Genomic DNA, 21,414 nt, shown 5'->3' on the forward strand with positions numbered 1-21,414 from the left:
TGAAGGGAGAGGGGTCCTTAGCCCAGGAGACCGGTGGGCAGCCTTGGGAGTGTACAGGGTGGACAAGGAACGTGGGGAAGGGGGAGGGGGCCGGAGGGAGCCTTTACCTACAGCGAAGCCGAAAAGGAAGACTAAGTAGATCAGAAGGAAGCGCAGCAGGTCCCGCAGGATGACCTGGAACACATGTGCCCAGGGGCCAGGGTGGGTAGCTGGGCCACCAGTCACGACCCCAGAACCCTGCCTCACCCACAGCAGCATGATTCCCGTGTACACTGCACATACGCACACATGCATATGCATATGTGGGCCTGTGGAGCCACACCGAGCAGAGGAGTCTTTTAAAAATATATCTCAGATCTGGCTGGGTGCGGTGGCTCATGCCTATAATCCTAGCACTTTGGGAGGCTGAGGCGGGCAGATTACCTGAGGTTGGGAGTTCAAGACCAGCCTGGCCAACATGGTGAAACCGCGTTTCTACTAAAAATACAAAAAATTAGCCAGGTGCAGTGGTGTGCCTGTGCTTGTAATCCCAGCTACTCAGGAGGCTGAGGCAGGAGAATCACTTGAAGCCAGGAGGCAGAGGTTGTGGTGAGCCGAGATCACACCACTGCACTCCAGCCTGGGCTACAGAGTGAGACTTCGTCTCAAAAAAAAAAAAAAAAAAGAAAAAGAAAAAAAAAAAAAATATATATATATGTATATGTCTCAGATCACATTGTTTTCCTGCTTAAAACTTTCCAGTAGCTGGGCATGGTGGCACAAGCCTACAGTGCCAGCTACTCAGGAGGCTGAGACAGGAGGATTGCTTGAGCCCAGAATGTCAAGGTGGCAATGAGCTATGATCATGTCACCGCACTCCAGCCTGGGTGACTGAATGAGTCCCATCTCAAAAAACAAAAAACAAAAAACAAAAAAAAAAAACCTTCCAGGGTCACAAAATAAAATATAGAACTACTGTATGACCCAGCAATTCCACTTCTGGGTATGTATATGCCCCAAAGAATTGAAAGCAGGGACTTTTACACCCTTGTTCATAGCAGCATTATTCACAATGGTCAAAAGGTGGAAGCAACAGGTGACTGGATCGACAGATGAATGGACGCACAAAATGTGGTGTATCTACACAATGGGATATTATTCAGCCTTACAAAGGAAGGAATTGGCTGGGCGTGATGGCTCAGCCTGCAATCCCAGCACTTTGGGAAGCCAAGGTGGGTGGATCACCTGAGGTCAGGAGTTCAAGACCATCCTGGCCAACGTGGCAAAACTCCGTCTCTACTAAAAATAAAAAAAATTTGCCGGATGTGGTGACACATGCCTGTAGTCCCAGCTACTCGGGAGGCTGAGGCAGGAGAATCGCTTGAACCTGGGTGGCGGAGGTTGCAGTGAGCCAAGATTGCATCACTGCACTCCAGCCTGGGCAACAGAGCAAGACTCCATCTCAAAAAAAAAAAAAAAAAAGGAAGGCATTTCTGACACATGCTACAACATGGCTGATCCTTGAGGACATTATACTGAGTAAAATAAGCCAGACATTAAAGGACAAATACTGTATGATTCCACTTCTACGACGTAGCTATGGTCATCAAATTCGTAGAAACAGAAATTAGAATGGTGGCTTCCAGGGACTGGGGGAAGGGAATGGGGAGTTGTTTAATGGGTGTTGAGTTTCAGTTTGGGATGACAAGAAAGTTCTGGAGTTGGATGGTGGTGATGGTTATACAACAGTGTGAATGTACTTAATGACACTTAGCTGTATACTGTAAAAAAAAAAAGGTTAAAATGGGCCAGGCGCAGTAGCTCATGCCTGTAATCCCAGCACTTTGGGAGGCCAAGGCAGGCGGATCACCTGAGGTCAGGAGTTTGAGACCAGCCTGGCCAACATGGTGAAAACCTGTCTCTACTAAAAATACAAAAATTAGCCGGGCATGGTGGTGGGTGCCTGCAACCCCAGCCATACGGGAGGCTGAGGCAGGAGAATCGCTTGAACCCAGGAGTAGGGGTTTGCAGTGAGCTGAGATGGTGCCATCGCACTCTAGCCTAGGTAACAAGAGTGAGACTCCATCTCAAAGAAAAAAAAAAGTTCCATGTTAGGTGTATTTTACTACAATTAAAAAAAAAAAAGCCTCTAGGGACCTCCAAATCCCTCCCCATGGAAGGGGCCCCTGGCCCTTCCCTTCCTCCCAACCTCCTCACCTCCACCCTCCTGCCATCTCCCCAGCCACCTAGCCTCCTCACCCTGTCCCAAGCACCCCAAGCTCCTTCTGGCTCGTGGCAGCCACTGCTGTGCCCTCTGCTGAGAATATCTCCTCTTCACCCTGCTGTGGCTGAATCATGCTTTCAGGTCTCAACTTAAACATCCCCTCTTTAGAGAGGCTTCCCAGACCATCCCATCTAAAGGGTACTTGGTCCCAGCCATTCTCCATCACATTGTCCTGTGCTTTTTTTTCCTTCACAGAATTTAGCAGTGTGGAATGTTCTCAGTTGTTTCCTTAAGGTTTTCATTTCCTCCCACCAGAACATCAGCTTCAGGGGAGCAAGGACTTGTTCTGTTCTCTGCTATATTCCCAACACCTAGAACAGGGCCCGGCCCACAGTAGGCACTCCCTAAACATGCGCTGAATACATAAATGAACGCAGTTACATGCCCGCGCCCACACATCCCAGGACACAGACATGCAGATGAGCTTATGCACATATTCTTTGCTCCTTGCTTGTGGAAGGATGCACATGCTCCCGTGTGGACACCTGCAAACACACATATGTACGTTTGTTTGCATGTGCATGCAGAGCCCTGAGAGAGGTATGTGCACGCCTGTACTTAAGCTTCCATCCAGCAAGCATCTGAGTGCTGGCGCACAGGCAGATGTACACATGCCCTCCTCTGCCTAGGATAGCTGTGGAGGAAGGCTCTTCTTGCCTGATGAGGCCAAAAGAGTCCCGGTGGGCCACCCCCTTCTCTCACCTTCTGGATCATGACACTGTAGATGCCTGTGTGCTGGAAGCCACGTGTATAGTAAAGCAGGTTCAGCCAGCCCAGCACCAGCGCAGACACAAGCAGGGGCAGGTACCACTCAATGGCCAGGAAACACAGCACCTGGGACACCACTGTGAGCAGGGCCTGGAACAGGCTGTGTGGGAGCAGAATCCAGGTGGGCTTGCGGGCCACTTGGCTCCCTGAGCCCCCACTGGCCTATGCTGACCAAGGTCCTGACCTCCATCTTAGGCAAGACATTTAACCTCTGTGGGCCTCAGTTCCCTCCCATTGTAAGATGGGCATAATAATAATGATGCCTGACTCATAGAGTGTTTTCAAGGACTAAGTGAAACAGGTATGTGCCGAGGCCTAGTAAATGTCACTATCACCATCTACAGTGATGGAAGCACAAGGGGCCCCAGGCTGGACGGCAGCCCAGACTCCTGGGACTGGCCTGTACACAGGTCCCGACTTCCTGGGCCCCGTGTCCTCGCCTCTAAAGCCAACCTGGTGCCTTCTGCCACAACTGCCCCTTCCAGACCTCAGAGACAGTTGAGAGAAGGAGGAGTGAGAACCCACGTACAAGAGGATTTCAAAGTAGCTGTCTATGAACGAGATCCAGATGAACACGTGGCGCCGCCAGAAGTACCACAGCTGCGGAGGAAGGGAGGACAGAGGGCTGTGAAACCTGCTCTCCCGCATGCCCCCTGCTGGCCTGGCTGAGTGGGAGCCTGCCACCCAGGCTAGAGCTAAGTCAGCAGCTTTGGTTTTGGGGGACTCATGAATACTTCTGATAGCTGAGATAGCTTGGGACTTTCTTTCCAGAAAGAGCAGCCACCTAGGCAAGGCCGGGGGGTGCAGGTGAAGAGCCTGTGCACTGCATGCAGGAAGGGGAAGAGCACCTTTCCCTTCCCTTCTCCCTGGCCTCACAGGGAGCACCCATACCCCAGCCAACCTGGGTTTGGTGCCCAAGTTCTGCCCACTCTGCGGAGGTCCCAATGTCTTGGTGTCCAGCCTGTGTCCTGCAGGCTTACAGCATTTCCCACTGAAGAGGCCCTACTGGGGGAAATAGCCTGAACCCCACCTACCTCTGGTCTCTGTGCTCCCCAAGAGGGGAACTTCCCAGCCGAGGGGCCTGGCTAGGGGCAGGCGCTTCCAGCTCCATTCCTGGGGGAGCAGAGTCTGTACTGCCAAGGAATCAGAGAAGCTATCTGCTACCCCAAGAAACCCCAAAAGCACAGCAGAGGGGTTCCCGGGGACTCAGAAGGCAAGGCCAGAACCTCTGGCCCTCAGCTTCAGTGAGGCTGGTTGCTCTGGGTGGGACTGGGTATTGTCAGTGAGGGGATGCAGCTAACTTTCTCTAAGCCCCCTGAAGCAGAATTCTAGGTTTGCTTCTTGGTAGGAGAAGGGGAGGGGCACTCACCTGGCCCACGAGGAGGTAGATCCCCCCTAGCAGGATAAGGATGTGGCCCGTCAGCAGCATGGAGTTTCCAACCTCCGCTTTCAGGTGAGGGGCGGCCTGCTGAAGACACACTCAGATGAGACCTTGGGCCTTGGGTCCTCTCTCGAACAGCTCACCCTTTAGAGCTGAAGCTGAGGGCCTACTCTGAGCCTGAGCTGTGGAGAGGCTCCTCAGAACGGCATGGGAACATGAGCTCCAGGGAAGGACCCCTGGATCCTGAGAGGCACATTGTGTAGCATTTCAGTGTAGGGTCTGAAGCCAGACTGCCTGGATTCAGATTCCCTCTCCACACCACTTCCATTCTGTGTGACCCTGGACAAGTTACTTAACCTCTCTGTGCCTCCCTTCCCTCTACTATAAACTGGGGGTGATTATAATTCACCATCTCAAGGGTTTTGGGGGACATTAATTAGTCAACACATGTCCATCACCTAGAATCCTTTTTCACATACAGTGAGCACTCAGCAAATCTTCACTGTATCACCGTTAGTACTGCAGTGCTGGCTCCCATAAGCTTGGGCATGTCACTCCAGCAGCCCATGCCTCAGTGCTATTACTGCGCCATCTTCCCCCAGGGTTGTTTCAAGCAGGCCTCCCCCAAGATGTGCCCCCCCAAACCTCCCACCCTTGCCTTCTTCAGGGTAGGCTGATGGTAGGCAACAGCGGTGAAGATGAACATGTAGATCAGATTACACAGGAAGTTTAAGAAGAACTTGGGGATGAGCAGATCCCATTTCGCCTGCAGCAGTTTGTTCAGGGGCTCCAAAACGACCATTCGGTGTCGGTGCTGGGGTGGGGAGGGGAGAGCCATGGGTACACTCAACAAGTGCAAATAGGCTGCCCACCCCATGTCAAGATCAAAGCAAGGGCCCAGGAAATGAGGAGAGAGGACAGGGAGCAGGCTTCCACACCCCAGGAGCCCCAAAGGACCTCACGCCAACCCTCCCAGCTACAGTGTGACTAAGGGGCTTGCCCTCCAAATGAGATGCTGGTTAACAGAGAGGACCTGGATTGTTGCCACGAGGCCCTTGGCATGATCCCCGTCTTGGATGGGACTAGAGTATGGATTGAGTATGGGCCCGGTGGCCATGGTCAGGGTCGTGCCTGCTGGGACATGCAGCCACACCCCCACTGGCACAGGAATGGGGCAGATATGGTCCAGCAGGCAGCCCCAATTTGTGGACCTTGCTGGAAACTCTGCTGGGTCCTCTCCGTGCACCCATGCTCCTGTGGGCTCACCGGGCTCTTGCAATGAAAGGCAATGATCTCCAGCACCGAGTTCTCCTCACAGCTGTCCACAGAAGCCAGGTCATACAGCGACACCCGGACAGGCCCATAGCACCACTCGGTGAACTTTCGGGAAAGGTGGCTCAGTCCTGAAAACTCCCGCTGCAGGATGTGCCTGAAAATCTGCAGGGTGGCCATATGAGCTTGCATTCACGGTCCCTTCCTGGCACTGATCCTGGGCCAAGGCTGGGAAACACCCAGGACTCTGCAGCTGCCCACGGTCTGCAGAGCTGCAGCTGACACGTGCACGTACCCCCATACACGCAGGTCCTTGTTTGTCTAAACTCTTAAACACACACACGCACCCAGCCACATCTGCCCCAGCCTGCCAGCCAGCCTGGCTCTTCCTTCCCCTCCCCTGCCCTGTGGCCTTCCTTGAACTCCTCAAATGGCAGAGAGATCCCTAGCCCTGGGGTCCTTGAGGCCCCTGAGATCCGAGTCTACTAGCTGTATCTGTGTGTGCACTTTCGCGGTCAGAATCTAGAATTTTCAACAGACTAGAAAGTGGTCCCTAATCCAAACAGGTTAGGAAGCAGTCTGGTTTCACGCGTGAGGAATGGGAAAGGAGGAACAGATCAGGGCACTGCTTTCATAGGCCACACAGCAGTGCCTCTAGACAAGAAAGTGAGGTTCACACACCCCAGGGAGCACTCCAAAAAACTTGGGAGGGCAGCAAAAAAGGGTTAAAACTTCTATTTATGTTTATCGTTTCCTTAATCTTTCAAAAATCTCCACTGTAAGCCCATGAGGCCAGCCCTGGTGAGCTATTGGCAAAAGCTATTTGGAACAGGCCATTGGTAAGCTATCTGGAACAAAGTGGGGGCTGCCTCATGTTTACTCTTCCTACCAGAATAACTTCCAGCTAGTCAAAGCTCTAGGCATTAAAAATGCAGCTGCAGGCTGGGCGTTTTGGCTCATGCCTGTAATCTCAGCACTTTGGGAGGCTGAGGCAGGTGGATCACCAGAGGTCGGGAGTTTGAGACCAGCCTGACCAACATGGAGAAACCCCGTCTCTACTAAAAATACAAAATTAGCCGGGCGTGGTGGCACATGCCTGTAATCCCAGCTACTCGGGAGGCTGAGGCAAGAGAATCGCTTGAACTCCGGAGGCGGAGGTTGCAGTTAGCCAAGATCGCGCCATTGTACTCCAGCCTGGGCAACAAGAGCGAAACTCCATCTCAAAAAAAAAAAAAAAATGCAGCTGCAAAAGTTTGGAAGAAAATATGGGTATGAAGATTATATATATACTATATATAATTATAATGTATAATATAATGTATAATAGTTATAACATATATTATGTACATATAATATGTATTATATATATGAAATCGTGTAGCAGGAATTAGACAATAGCAAAACCAAGGAACCTTAAAGGAAAAGATAGTCACACTTGCAGATTATAAAAATTTTTAAATCCTGTATAGCAAAAAAAACATAAAATTCAAAAGACAAATGATGAACTAGGAGAAATTTTACAAGTGCTATGGTAGACAAAATACTAAATTCATTATAAAGTTATCAATAAATATGCAGAAACAGAATAGCAAAATAGGCAAAAGATATAAAAAGGCTATCTCTTAATAAAGAAACACAAACGACTTTTAAAAATTCCCAATGTTTGGCCGGGTGCCATGGCTCACACCTGTAATCCCAGCACTTTGGGAGGCTGAGGTGGGCAGATCACCTGAGGTCAGGAGTTCAAGACCAGCCTGGCCAACATGGTGAAACCCCATCTCTACTAAAAATACAAAAAATTAGCTGGGTGCAGTGGCGCGTGCCTGTAATCCCAGCACTTTGGGAGGCCGAAGCGGGTGGATCACGAGGTCAGGAGTTCAAGACCAGCCTGACCAACATGGTGAAACCCCTCTTTACTGAAAATACAAAAAAAAAATTAGCCAGGCATGGTGGTGGGTGCCTGTAATCCCAGCTACTCAGGGGGCTGAGGCAGGAGAATTGCTTGAACCTGGGAGGCAGAGGTTGCAGTGAGCTGAGATCATGTCACTGCACTCCAGCCTGGGTGACAGAGCGAGAGTCCATCTCAAAAAAAAAAAAACACAAGATTAGCTGGGTGTGGTGGCACATGCCTGTAATCCCAGCTACTTGGGAGGCTGAGGCAGGAGAATCGCTTGAACCTGGGAAGCAGAGGTTGCGGTGAGCCGAGGTCGCGCCATTGCACTCCAGCCTGGGCAACAAGAGCGAAACACCGTCTCAAAAAAAAAAAAAAATCTCAATGTTTTATAATGTAATATATTCAGTAGTTCATATGCAATTTATATATAAACACAAATATATCAGAGGTACATACTGAAATTTTTCTTACTAACAGGAGTGTTCCATTGAAAAGCAGAGAAGCCACTGCTCTTCACCACCCCCTGGGTTCTTTCTGCAGAAATTTTGGGGTGAGACCTACTGCTTCCTGGAGAGGGGAAGTGGGAAGGGGACAGCTGCTCACCTCGATCTTGCCCTCCTTGGCGGCCAGCTTCAGAGGCGTGAGATCCTGCAGGTTGCAGATGTCCTCAAGCTGCACGGTAGGGCAGAGGCGGGCCCCAGCTTGGAGGAGCCCATCATACATGCTGGTCACCAGTGCGATGTTCTCAGCTGAGTTGTCCGAGATCATCACTAGGGCATGCAGGACTGTGTTGCCCTGGGAGTCAGTGGCCTGCAGGCTGGCGGGCTGGTGTGGGTTCTCCAGGAGGTAGCTTACCACATCCCACTGCTTGGTGCAAGCGGCCAAAGAGAGGGGTAGCTCACCTGCAGGCCAAGAGAGCAGCTTGGGCCCCAGGCCTCCTGCTTTCCATCTGCCTACTCCTCATGCTCCTTGGACAAAAGGCCAGCCCTCCTTGAAACAGGTCAGGCTTCTTTACCACTGAAGGGAGCAGAACAGGGGCCAGCCAACCTGCTGCCTTTTGCTGTCTTCTTTGCCAGAGCCCAGGCACGCTGCCTCTTTATTCAGGCTCTGCCTGGTCAAGTCACATGCCAGTGCTAGCAGCCCCTATTTCTTTCCCTGGGTCTGGGTCTGGGTGCATGCCCATCTTCTGGCCAGACGAGGATGAAACATCTCTTATGACAAATTAATGCTGGATGTGGTGGCACACACTTGTAGCCCCAGCTCGAGAAGCTAAGGCAGGAGGATTGTTAGAACCCAGGAGTTTGAGGCTGGCCTGGACAAAAGACAAACTGCTTTTGCAGGCAGCCTAGTGGTTAGAAGCAGGGCGTCGGGGTCAGAAAAACTTAGGTTTAACTGCCAGCTCTGTCATACACTAACCATGTGACCTTGAACAAGGCCTTACCCTCTCTTTGCCTCGATTTATCCAAGAAAGGCTCACTCACCGAAATAAAAGCAAGTCCCTTGGCCCTTCTGGAAGAAGCGGCCGCAGGCCCGGGCATGCACATTGGCCCCATTCTCCACCAGGAGCTTCACACACTGCAGACTCCTCTTCTCAATAGCGATGTGCAGAGCGCTGTGGCCTCGGTAATAGTCATCTGTACACTGGGCATTTACCAGGGGCTGAGGATTGCCAGAGTCCCGGTCGATCTGCAGCAGTGGCAGAATGCAGGCATTGACCCCGTCCTTAAGGTTCAGCACAGCCTTCATCAGGCACGTCTTACCTGTGGAGCCCTCTGTGGGAAGAAGGGAGGGGAAGGGGCACAGTGGTGCTGAGACCTGGAGTGGCTGGGCTGCCCGATAGCTCTTATAAGCCCAGCTCAAAGTACCCCTTGGGAGGATTAAAAGAGATGCTACACACAACTGGTGGGAGCACAACAATGTTATAGGCTATTAAGGCTCCAAGTAACAGATAAGAAATACCAACAGACATGACTACAATTTCTGCCCTAGAAACCAAATTTCTTTTTTTTTCTTTTTCTTTTCTTTTTTTTTTTTTTGAGACAGAGTCTTGCGCTGTCACCCAGGCTGGAGTGCAGTGGCGCGATCTTGGCTCACTGCAAGCTCTGCCTCCCAGGTTCACGCCGTTTTCCTGCCTCAGCCTCCCCAGCAGCTGGGACCACAGGTGCACACCGCCACACCCGGCTAATTTTTTTTGTTGTTTTGTTTTGTTTTTTGTTTTTAGCAGAGACGGGTTTTACCGTGTTAGCCAGGATGGTCTCGATCTCCTGACCTCATGATCTGCCCACCTCGGCCTCCCAAAGTGCTGGGATTACAGGCGTGAGCCACTGCGCCTGGCTTAGAAACTAAATTTCTAAGACATAAGTCATCATTCGTGAAATGCTGTCTACACCAGAACATTCAGAGCAGTATTTGTACATGACTCCACCACTTAATGTCTCTGTCTCCTCTGGCAAGTCACGTGGCCTCTCTTAATCTCAGTTTTCGTTACTGTAAAATGGGAATGTTCCAGGATTATTGTAAGGTTCAAAGGGAATAATATAAGGCCAGGCGCAGTGGCTCACACCTGTAATCCCAACACTTTGGGAGGCCAAGGCGGGCAGATCACGAGGTCGAGTTCCAGACCAGCCTGACCAACATGGTGAAATCCCATCTTTACTAAAAATACAAAAATTAGCCAGGCGCAGTGCTGGGCGCCTGTAATCCCAGCTACTCGGGAGGCTGAGGCAGGAGAATTGCTTGGACCCGGGAGGCAGAGGTTGCAGTGAGCTGAGATCACGCCACTGCACTCCAGCCCGGGTGACAGAGCAAGACTCCGTCTCGGAAAGAAAAAAAAAAAAAAAAAAAATGGCCAGGCGCAGTGGCTCACGCCTGTAATCCCAGCATTTTGGGGAGGCCAAGGCAGGCGGATCACGAAGTCAGGAGATTGAGACCATCCTGGCTAAAACGGTGAAACCCTGTCTCTACTAAAAAAATACAAAAAATTAGCCAGGTGTGGTGGCTGGTGCCTGTAATCCCAGCTGCTCGGGAGGCTGAGGCTGAGGCAGGAGAATGGCATGAGCCCGGGAGGTGGAGTTTTGCAGTGAACTGAGATCGCACCACTGTACTCCAGGCTGGGCAACAGAGCAAGACTCCGTCTCCAAAAAAAAAAAAGGGAATAATATAAACAAAGTGGATAGCACATAGAGGGCCTGGCACACAGCTAGTTGAAGCCAAAAACTACGAACAACCTAAAATGGCCATCGATAAGTAAGGAATTGGTTAACTAAATGATGATAAGGACACAAGGGAAAACTCACTCTGCAGTTGTCAAAGTGACTAAGTTAGACATGTGCTGAAATGGAAAGTGCTACAAGATGTATTAAGTGGAGGAAAAGCACGTTACAAATTAGTATATGTGTCAAGACCCCATTTATGTAAATATATACTGATGTATTAAGCAAGTCTGGATAGGCCCTGCGTGGTGGCTCACACCTGTAATCCCAGCACTTTGGGGGGCCAAGGTGGAAGGATCACTGGAGCCCAGGAGTTTGAGGCCAGCCTGGGCAACATGGCAAAACCCCATCTCTCCAAAAATAAAAAAGAAGAAAGAAAGAAAGTCTGAACAGATGCATTCTCAAACAATTAATTGGAGCCCAGGATGAGAGACTGTGTTTACCCTTGGCTCTATATGTTTCCTTACTGTTTGAATCTTCTAGAGTACTCATGTTATTTTTCTGATCAGCCCAAACAATACAGATATTTAGATTTTGGGCAAAGAGTGCTTTGAGATGGGTTAAGTATATGGTATGTGCATTATATATTATATCTCAACAACACTTATTAAAAAAAATAAAAAAAGATTGCTTTGGGTTTCCATTCAGCCACTGCAATGGGCTAGGGGTGACAGAGGTAGCCAGGAGGCCTGAGGGGTGGGTGGAAGTGGGAGGCACAGCCAAGACTGACAGGAGGCCATCCTTGATTAACTCTGTCCACAGGGCCCCCCAGCCATCATTCCAGTGGGAGGGCTGCTGAGAACACTCACTCCTCAGCTCCTGACCAGGGATCAAGCCCACCCAGCCCACCTAACTATCAGCTCACAGGATGCCTAGCCTTGGATCCACAGGGCAGGGTCTACCTGTGTATTCCGAGTCGGTGAGGTACTTGCTGGTCTTGCTCAGGTACTCTGGAAGTCCAGCCAGATCCTCGGGGACACCCCGGGAGACCGCATTGAAGAGCCGATCTCGGTCAAATCGGTTTGGATCCGGCTGACTGTGGAGGATGTGGTTTGTGACTCATGCTGGAGAAGAACCACAGGCCCCCCCAAAAGCCCTCCATCCCAGGGAGCCCTTTCAGGGAGTCCTGTACACACTGCACACCCCTCAGGCCCAGGAGCCCAGTGAGAGCCCTTCTGAGGGCCTCTATCCTCCTAGAGCCATCCTAGAGGACCCCGGGAGGAGGAAAAGGGGCCTGTCCAGGCACTAAGCTGCTTCATCCCCATGACGCCAGTCATCACAGACACTTTTCAGCATCAGGTGCTTGTCATGTGCCAGGTGCCTTGATGTACCATCTCTCAACAGCCTCGATATCCCACTGGGTCCCCTTAAGCACACACCACTTGTGGTGGCTCTTGAGCTTGGGGCTGGATCTGGATAGGGCTGTGGGAGGTCCCGGCAGACTCACAGTGGCTGCATGCATCACTGCCTTCAAAGAAAGTATGCAGAAAATCTCCCTTCTCCTCTTAGAAACCATCTATTAACTACAGAATATTCTGTGCCTTTCATCTTCACTTCAGCCCTGCTGGTCAGAAACTACTCATTTCTCCATTAGATAAACAAGGAGGTCATGTAACTTGCCAAAGTCACACAGCGCCAAACTGGGAATCTCAGCAGGGCTGTTTAACTTTAGACCCTGACTCTTGAATCCCCAGAGAGATTCTAGGCTCGGCAGCAAGAAATTTCCCAGCAACAGAGCATTACCTGGGCCCAACGCTGGGCCCAATGTTGAAACATATCAGACACCACCGAGAAGGCACACCTAATGAGAAATCTCTCCCACAGACCCCGGAAGGGATCTGGTAGCTTGTCAGAATCTAGAATCTAGCAGCGTCTGGTGACTGGAAGTGGGAAGGGCATGAGTCATTCCCTCCTGGGCTGTGTTACTAATCACAGGGGCCAACTTGCCTCTGGGGCTTCTGGTACCACCACCAGCAGATATGCGAAGACAAAGAACAGGGGGTGCTATTTGATGATTTGTAGACCCTCAGGTCCCAGCTTAACGTCTCTTGTGGAATGGGTCAACCAAGTAAAGGTTGGTGACAAGGTGATTGTTGGGATCAGTCACTTTTTTTTTTTTGGAGACAGAGTCACACTGACACCCAGGCTGGAGTATGGTGGCACAATCTCTGCTCACTGCAACCTCTGCCTCCTTGAATCAGGTGGGGATTTCAAGGGTAGACTTTTTAAGCCAACAGCTATGACTGTAATTACAGCCAGCCCTCCTTCGTCAGCACCAGGAAGCCACACATGACCATGAGGGCTCTATCTGCTGCTGACAGGAGCCCTGTGGACAGTCCGGCTGGCAGAAGTGGCCATTTGGACAAAGAACTTTCTGTCACCAGGGTGGCATCATGGTCCTGGGGTAGGGAAGCCCATTGAGGGCACAGATTGAGGTACTGAAAGCATCAAGGGCCCGTCCTGCCTGTGTCGGGCAGGCTCCACAGCTCCCAGAATCTCCTCACGCATCCTCCCCTACCCTGGTGCTGAATCTGACCACTGTCCTCCAGCACAAACAGGAAGCGGCTCTAGCCTGCGAGGCCAAAGCTGGTGGCTGTACCTCAAGCATGATAAGGGAAGAAGGGGCTTCTGTGGCAGAGTCTAGCCTGGCCCATGAGGATTCTCCAGCCTCACTGGGCAGGCCCCGCCCCCGAGCAGGGAAGTAGGGGGTGCCAAATGCAGCAGGACTGGAAGTGGGACTCTCAGGAATGTGGGGCTCACACAGTCTGAATTGGTGGAAAGACCACAGGAAAATCAAAGTGCAGATGACTCCAAGCAGAAGCCTGTCATCCCCAATCCCACAGTTCACGTCCCCTGAGTGACAGGCTCAGCCTTGCAGAACTGAGGAGAGCCTGGGACATTTCCAGATGTCCTTGATTCTCACTGGATGGAGTGTGGATCCTGCTGCCTTCCCCAACAGGGACCATGACAGGGGTGGGAGTTGGCATGAACAGGGGGATTTGAGGGTCAGTTGAGGACTTAGAGCTCAAGAATGTATCTCACGAAGAACATGACCTCAGAAGGCAGAAGGCCAAGAATGGGGAAGCCTCTGGAAAGAGCAATGCCAGATGGCAGAGCAGAGGCAGCCTGTCGGGCCCAGGAGCCACCAGGGCCAGACTGAGGACGCCACAGGCTGTGGGAAGGGGCACTGGTGCTGGACTGGTCAATGAGTCTCACTCCGGGTGCTCTGCTGGAGCTGGGCAGGGGGCCCCCTTTGCCCTGCCCCCACTTGCTGTCTCACCTGGCACCTGTTCCCTTTCGGTAGTTGAGGTTGACTCTTATCTGAGGGGCGAATTTCCGGTCCTCGCCCTGGAACTGTGACTCCATGGGAGGCAGCCCGCTCCCAAAATCCAGCTTTCCTCTGTCCGCCTCAGAGCCATCTTCTTGGCCTCCATCTAATGTCTCCAACCTGAAAACTGGAGAGCTGGAGGGTGAGGCCATCCTAGGAGGAGGAGGCTGCTCGGTCCAGCCAGGACCTCTGTGCAGATGGAGATGTCAAGGGTCCTGTCTTCCTCCCAGCTGCGCGTCGGTGTTGGCCTGACTGGAGCCTGCAAAAGGAGGTATTAGGTTAGTGCAAAAGGCTGGGCGTGGTGGCTGGGTGTAATCCCAGCACTTTGGGAGGCTGAGGCGGGCTGGTCAGCTGTTAGAGACCAGCCTGACCAACATGGTGAAACCCCATCTCCACTAAAAAAAATACAAAAATTAGCTGGGCATGGTGGCTTGTGCCTGTAATCCCAGCTACTAGGGAGGCTGAGGCAGGAGAATTGCTTAAACCCGGGAGCTAAGATGGCACCACTGCACTCCAGCCTGGGCAACAGAGCAAGACTCTGTCTCAAAAAAAAAAAAAAAAAAAAAAAGTAATTGCGGTTTTTGCCATTACTTCTCATTACTTCTAATGGCAAAAATGCCAAGTGCAAGTAGGTCCACCCACTGTGTGGGAGCCCAGCCCCAATGCAGGGGAAGTGGGCCAGGAGGGATGAGCAGCAGGGGTGAGGAGAGGGAGGGAGGCCTGTGGGGTGAGGAACAGGGAACCAATAGGGCCACCCTTTTGATGTTGTTCCCCAGGAAGAGCCATGACTGTCCCCGACTTTTCCTCTGGGACTTCCTGGAATCTGAGGGGTCACAACCCCTGTTACCATTTGCATTAACAGCACAACCCTTTCTTTACACAACGTCTTGCCTGGCAGCCAATATTCCAACAGATAAAAGTGCGATGACTGGGATGGGGCCGGTCACTCAACCCCTCGCCAAAGAAGGGGAGCTCTAAGAAGAAATAACTGGGAAAACCACTAGACTATCAAACCCTTCATTTTGCTGCCAAGACTACTAAGGCTTAGAAAGGGGGAGTGGCTTTCCCAAGGTCGCCAGTTGTTGGCAGAGCCGGATCTGACACCATGCGTCTACCATGACGTTCCTCTTCCGTTTTCAAAGCCTTTCAGGGTCTGTCTATATTTTCAGTCTGATTCAGCTCTGAAGGCATCGAATACCACCTTTGTGTGCCTCAGGGCCTCTGGGGGCTTCACGAAGGGAGGGAGGCCCCTAGCCTGTGGCCCAGGCTCTCTCCACCACGCTGCCTCAGGCCCTAGGCTGGCCTAGGAAGCTCAGCAAACAGCACAATCTCACCCTCACAGGAAAATTGAAACCACAGCCTCCATCACTTGGCAAGGGTGGGGCCTCGGTCAGGGTTGGGGAACCCTCATGGCCCCAGTGAGCAGGATCAGAAAGAAGAAGGAGTCAAAGAGTGGTAAGGAGACAGAAGGGTGGAGAAGGGGGCAGGGGGCAGGGGGCAGGGGGCAGAGAGCAGAAAGGAGCGGCGCCAGCAGAGGGAAGTGGAGAGGGTAGGCTGGGACCAGGCCCTGGGGACCCGGGTGGGGTATTTTCCCATGGAAACATGGGAGGTGGGGAGTTGCCTGGCTGCCTCAGTTTGCAGATGTGACCCACCACCCTTTCTACACACACTGGGGCAGAAGGGTGCTCTTTCCGTTTCATACCGTTTAGCCCATCTGTGTCCCCAACCAAACCCTGGCCCATTCCTCCAGCCCAAGACTCCCAAGCCCCAGCAGCAACAGTTGTCTGTCCAGCCCCCACCCCACCTCCTGGGACCCTCACCCACCCTGGCAGCAGAGGAAGGGGTGTGGAGGTCCAGGGAGAGTGTGCCGGAGCCCCTCACAGACCCTGGCTCCAGGCTGTAGAAGCCAGGAGCCCACTAGGCCTTCCCCACCCCATCATTCACTGTCAGGCTTGGAGACCCGGCCCCCTCCAACGTCCCCAGCATTGCCCACCAACTTACCCCGCAGGCTGAGGCCAGGGCGTGGCGGCTGCTGGGATCCCGGAGCTTCTCAGTAGCAGGGGCTGCGGGAGGAAGTGAAGCTGGGAGGGGCTGCCGGCGCTGACAGCAGAGGAGCGGCGGAACCTCCCTCCCCAGCTCTGAGCACTAAGCTCCAGCAAGCAGGTTCTGGTCTCTCGGTCACCCTCAGCCCACCTGGCCAGCCGGCACGGTGGAGAGCGGGAGCTTAACTCTCCCCTGTCAGGACAGGCTAGCCACCAGAGACTGACCATCTGGACACACCCTGCTGCAAATCAGGCTCCACCCCCACCCCTCCCCCTTCTAGCCACTAAGGTCTCAGGTGGGGGTGGGTGACACTCAGAGGCAGCCCTTTGATGCTGGGGACTTGCCACCCATGGAAGCTGCCATGGATGGGGGATTCTTCCCCAAGTCCACTGACAGCTATCTCCTCCCCTTCTCCACCACATGCCTTCCAGCAGCCGTGTGGCCCATAAATGGGCCTGAGTTGACCCATGGCAGGGGAGAAAGCTGATGTGGACAGCCCCCAGGGAGAGGCTCAGCCCAGCAGATGCCCCTGGGAACACAGTCCCACCCACCCATCCACCCAGCAGTTGGGGGACTTTCCCACCTCCCAGGACCTTCTCCCAGCCTCCTGACCCCAGGACTCTGATGGCTAAAGTTCCCCTAAAGTTGCTCCAAGCACCAGCCAGCAGGTGGAGACAAGGAGGTGGGCACGCACTGCTAAAATCAGACCTCACCACCAACAGGGCCCTGGTCTGGACTCAGTCTTGGAGCTTGGGGACCCAACCACCACGGAAGTAGCCCTAGGAATCTCTCTCCCTCACTCCCAAAACCTGGCATCAGCTCTTCCTCCAAAATTTGTCTTTCTGAGTGGTCCAAGCCACTATCACTGCTCCCCTGGGCAACTGCAGCCACCTCCAAACTGGTCTCCCTGCTTCATTCTTGCCCCACACTCATAATCCATTTCTCCTTATAGCAACTGAAGTGACCTTTTAAAAATGGGAACCAGGGCCGGGCGCGGTGGCTCACACCTGTAATCCCAGCACTTTGGGAGGCCGAGGTGCATGGATCACTTGAGGTCAGGAGTTCAAGACCAGCCTGGCTAACATGGCAAAACCCCATCTCTACTAAAAATACAAATATTAGCTGGATATGGTGGTGGGCACCTGTAATCTCAGCTACTTGGTAGGCTGACGCAGGAGAATTGCTTGAACCTGGGAGGCGGAAGTTGCAGTGAGCTGAGATTGCGCCACTGCACACCAGCCTGGACAACAGAGCGAGACTCTGTGTCAAAAAAGAAAAAAAAAGAAAACCAGGTCACCTAACGCCTTGACTTAATCACAAAACCTCACCCATGGTGCTTGGAATAAAATGCAAACTCCATACCATGAGCCCTCAAAGTCCAGATGCCTTTCTCCATCGCTATCCATCACTCATGGCAACACTGTCATGCACATTACACTCTAGGCCTGCGCCATCCAATAAGATAGTCACTAGCCACAATGACTGTTTAGATTTAAATCAATTATAATAGGCCTCACGCTTGTAATCCCAGCACTTTGGGAAGCTGAGGTGGGTGGATCACCTGAGGTCAGGAGTTCCAGACCTGCCTGACCAACATAGTGAAGCCCCATCTCTACTAAAAATACAAAATTAGTCCAGGCGCGGTGGCTCATGCCTGTAATCCCAGCACTTTGGGAAGCCAAGGTAGGTGGATCACTTGAGGTGAGGAATTCGAGACCAGCCTGGCCAATATGGCAAAACCCCATTTCTCCTAAAAATAAAAAAAATTAGCCAGGCGTAGTGGCATGTGCCTGTAATCCCAGCTACTTGGGAGGCTGAGGCAGGAGAATCGCTTAAACCTGGGAGGCAGAGCTTGCAGTGAGCCAAGATTGTGCCATTGCACTCCAGCCTGGACAACAAGAGGGAAACTCTGTCTCAAAAATAAATACATAATAAAATAACAGTAAACATTCAGTTCTGCTGTCCCATTAGCTACATTTCAAATGCTCAGTTGGCACATGTGGCTAGTGGCTACCATATCGGATAGCACACAGATGAGAAATTTTTCTTTTTCTCTTTCTTTCTTTTTTTTTTTTTTCTGAGACGGAGTTTCATTCTTGTTGCCCAGGCTGGAGTGTAATGGCACGATCTCAGCTCACCGCAACCTCCGCCTCCTCGGTTCAAGTGATTCTCCTGCCTCAGCCTCCTGAGTAGCTGTGATTACAGGCATGCATCACCATGTCTGTCTAATTTTGTATTTTTAGTAGAGACGGGGTTTCTCTATGTTGGTCAGGCTGGTCTCAAACTCCCGACCTCAGGAGCTCTGCCCACCTCAGCCTCCCAAAGTGCTGGGATTACAGGCGTGAGCCACCGTGCCAGCCTGAGACATTTTTCATAAACATAGAGTTCTATTGGACAGCACTGCTCTAGACATTCTGAACACATTTCAGTCTCCCCAGTATGCCATGCCTCTTCTGTTCCACCTGCCAGGAACACACACACACACACACACACACACACACACACACACACACACTGCTCTTGATCTGATCTAGCCAACTCCTGCTCATCCATCACCTCTCAATTTAAGCATCACTTCCTTTAGATAGTCTTTCCTAGACCCTGGACTGGGCTGGGGATCGCCACTATGTGCTCCCATGACACTCTGTACTTCCCCCACATCTCATTATCCGTTACTGTAATATTTATTATATTGTCTGGCTTCACTTTTTTTTTTTTTTTGAGACGGAGTCTCATTCTGTTGCCCAGGCTGGAGCGCAGTGGCATGATCTTGGCTCACTGCAACCTCCACCTCCCAGATTCAAGTGATTCTCCTGCCTCAGCCTCCCCAGTAGCTAGGATTACAGGCATGAGCCATGACACCCAGCTAACTTTTGTATTTTTAGTAGAGACAGGGTTTCACCATGTTGACCAGGCTGGTCTCGAACTCCTGACCTCAAGTGATCCGGCCACCTCCGCTTCCCAAAGTGCTGAGATTACAGGCATGAGCCACTGTCCCCGCCTTCACCTTTAACAATAAAAAATACTTACGGAGCACTCACTATGCACCAGACACTGTGCTAAGCGCTCAACATGTAACTCCCAGAGCAACCTTATTTCACAGACAAGAAAACTGAGCATGGGTAAGGCCAAGGCCACAAGGCTGGGAGGTGAGAAAGCAAGGATTCAAGTCCAGGGCCACAGGCTTACCACCATACTTTCCAAGGGGTGAGATCTTGCTTTGTTGCTGTATCCCCAGCAACCAGCACAGTGCCTGGCATCCAAGTGGTGCTCAAGAAGGCTTTGAATGACAGGATGGCTTATAATCATAGTGCAGAGGGCACTGCTGTGCTGTTGAGAAAAAAGTGCAAAGTGGACAACCTGAAGTCCTCCAGAGCCATCACCACATCCGGTGAAAATGACAATTGGGTAGACAGATAACCTTAATTGCAAATTCTGGTTACAAAAAGGCCTTGGATTGTAGCCATCAGGGAAAGGCAAATCAAAAGCACAATGTGGTCCCACTTCACACTACTAACATAGCTATTATAAAAAGACATGTAACAACAAAGTGTTGGCAAGGGTGTGGAGAAATTGGACCTGTCCTACACTCCTGGGAGATTGTAAAATGGTGCAACTACTTTGGAAAACAGTCCGGCTGCTCCTCAAAAGATTAAACATAGAGAGCTGGGCGCGGTGGCTCACTCCTGTAATCCCAGCATGTTGGGAGGCCGAGGTGAGTGGATCATCTGAGGTCAGGCATTTGAGACCAGCCTGGCCAACATGGCGAAAACCCTCCTCTATCAAAAATGAAAAAATTAGGCCGGGTGCGGTGACTCAGGCCTGTAATCCCAGCACTTTGGGCAGCCCAGGCAGGCACATCACCTGAGGTCAGGAGTTCGAGAGCAGCCTGGCCAACATGGCAAAACCTTGTTTCTACTAAAAATGCAAAAATTAGCCAGGCATGGTGGTGGACGCCTGTAATCCCAGTTACTCCGGAGGCTGAGGAAGGAGAATCACTTGAACCCAGGAGGCGGAGGTTGCAGTGAGCTGAGATCGCCCCATTGCACTCCAGCCTGGGCGACACAGCAAGAGTCTGTCTCAAAAAAAAAAAAAAAAAAAAAAAATTAGCGGGGCATGGTGGCACATGCCTATAATCCCAGCTACTGGGGAGGCTGAGGCAGGAGAATTGCTTGAACCTGGATGGTGGAGGTTGCAGTGAGCTGAGATCCTGCCATTGCACTGCAGCCTGGACAACAGAGCAAGACAGTCTCAAAAAAAAAAAAAAAAGGGCCGGGCGCGGTGGCTCACACCTGTAATCCCAACATTTTGGGAGGCCAAGGCGGGTGGATCACGAGGTCAGGAGATCGAGACCATCCTGGCTAACATGGTGAAACCCCGTCTCTACTAAAAATACAAAAAAAAAAAAAAAATTAGCCAGGCGTGGTGGCGGGCGCCTGTAGTCCCAGCTACTTGGGAGGCTGAGGCGGGAGAATGGCATGAACCTGGGAGGCGGAGCTTGCAGTGAGCCGAGATCACGCCCCTGCACTCCAGCCTGGGCAACACAGTGAGACTCTGTCTCAAAAAAAAAAAAAAAAAAAAAAATTAAACATAGTTACCATACGACCCAGCAATTCCACTCCTAGGTATGTACTCAAAGAAATGGAAACATATGTCCATACACACTTGTACATGAATGTTTACAGCAGCATTATTCATAATAACCAAATAGAAACACCCCAAATGATGATTAACTGATGACGAATGGATACATAACATGTGGCATATCCATTTAATGGAATATTATTTGGCCACAAAAAGAGAAATTAAGTACTGATATACACTACAGCATGGAAGAAACTTGAAAAATTAGGTTAAATGAAAGAAGTCAGTCACAAAAATCACACACTGCATGATTCCATTTATTTATTTTTATTTTTATTACATCCTCAGATAAGGGACACGTCAAACTGATAAGAACAGATACTACACTTGATTTTAGCTGAAAGGTCAAGAAGTAATCTGCGTGATTCCATTTATATGAAATATCTAAAACAGGGAACTGTAAAGTGGTTGTCTAGGGCAAGGGGATGTTGGGGGCGAGTGTAGAAAGGAGGACTGACTGCTAAAAGGTATGAGACATCTTTTTTTATTTTTTTGAGACAGTGTCTCATTCCATCGCCCAGGCTTTAGTGCCGTGGCACGTGACTACGGCTCACTGCAGCCTCGACTTCCCCAGGCTCGGGGAATCCTCCTGCCTTGACCTCCCAAGTA

General features: G+C 51.4%; 1 protein-coding gene and 1 pseudogene across 5 annotated transcripts in view; both read right to left on the minus strand.

Moving 5' to 3' along the window:
* TRPV2 (transient receptor potential cation channel subfamily V member 2) overlaps positions 1 to 16,523 on the minus strand; it is a 26,570-nt gene extending 10,047 nt beyond the window's left edge. Inside the window, exons 1-12 of one of the 5 annotated variants that reach the window (XM_063598712.1) lie at positions 16,312 to 16,523; positions 16,120 to 16,181; positions 14,071 to 14,377; positions 11,693 to 11,826; positions 9,060 to 9,350; positions 8,182 to 8,480; positions 5,679 to 5,849; positions 5,065 to 5,226; positions 4,401 to 4,496; positions 3,561 to 3,631; positions 2,966 to 3,131; positions 108 to 174 (exon numbers count right to left, since the gene is read on the minus strand). In XM_063598712.1, coding sequence (XP_063454782.1) covers positions 108 to 174; positions 2,966 to 3,131; positions 3,561 to 3,631; positions 4,401 to 4,496; positions 5,065 to 5,226; positions 5,679 to 5,849; positions 8,182 to 8,480; positions 9,060 to 9,350; positions 11,693 to 11,826; positions 14,071 to 14,270 — 1,657 coding nt within the window. In that variant the 5' untranslated portion in view covers positions 14,271 to 14,377; positions 16,120 to 16,181; positions 16,312 to 16,523. Of the gene's footprint in view, positions 1 to 107; positions 175 to 2,965; positions 3,132 to 3,560; positions 3,632 to 4,400; positions 4,500 to 5,064; positions 5,227 to 5,678; positions 5,850 to 8,181; positions 8,481 to 9,059; positions 9,351 to 11,692; positions 11,827 to 14,070; positions 14,378 to 16,119 lie in introns of all 5 variants that reach the window. The other 4 variants (XM_063598713.1, XM_063598714.1, XM_055101238.2 and 1 more) reach the window with 4 other exon arrangements.
* A 4,499-nt stretch (positions 16,524 to 21,022) lies between these two features.
* Positions 21,023 to 21,162, minus strand: LOC112439028 (U2 spliceosomal RNA; annotated as a pseudogene).
* Positions 21,163 to 21,414: the final 252 nt, after the last annotated feature.

This window comes from Pan paniscus, chromosome 19 (assembly GCF_029289425.2).
Source record: "Pan paniscus chromosome 19, NHGRI_mPanPan1-v2.0_pri, whole genome shotgun sequence".
In the NCBI taxonomy this organism is placed as follows: domain Eukaryota; kingdom Metazoa; phylum Chordata; class Mammalia; order Primates; family Hominidae; genus Pan; species Pan paniscus.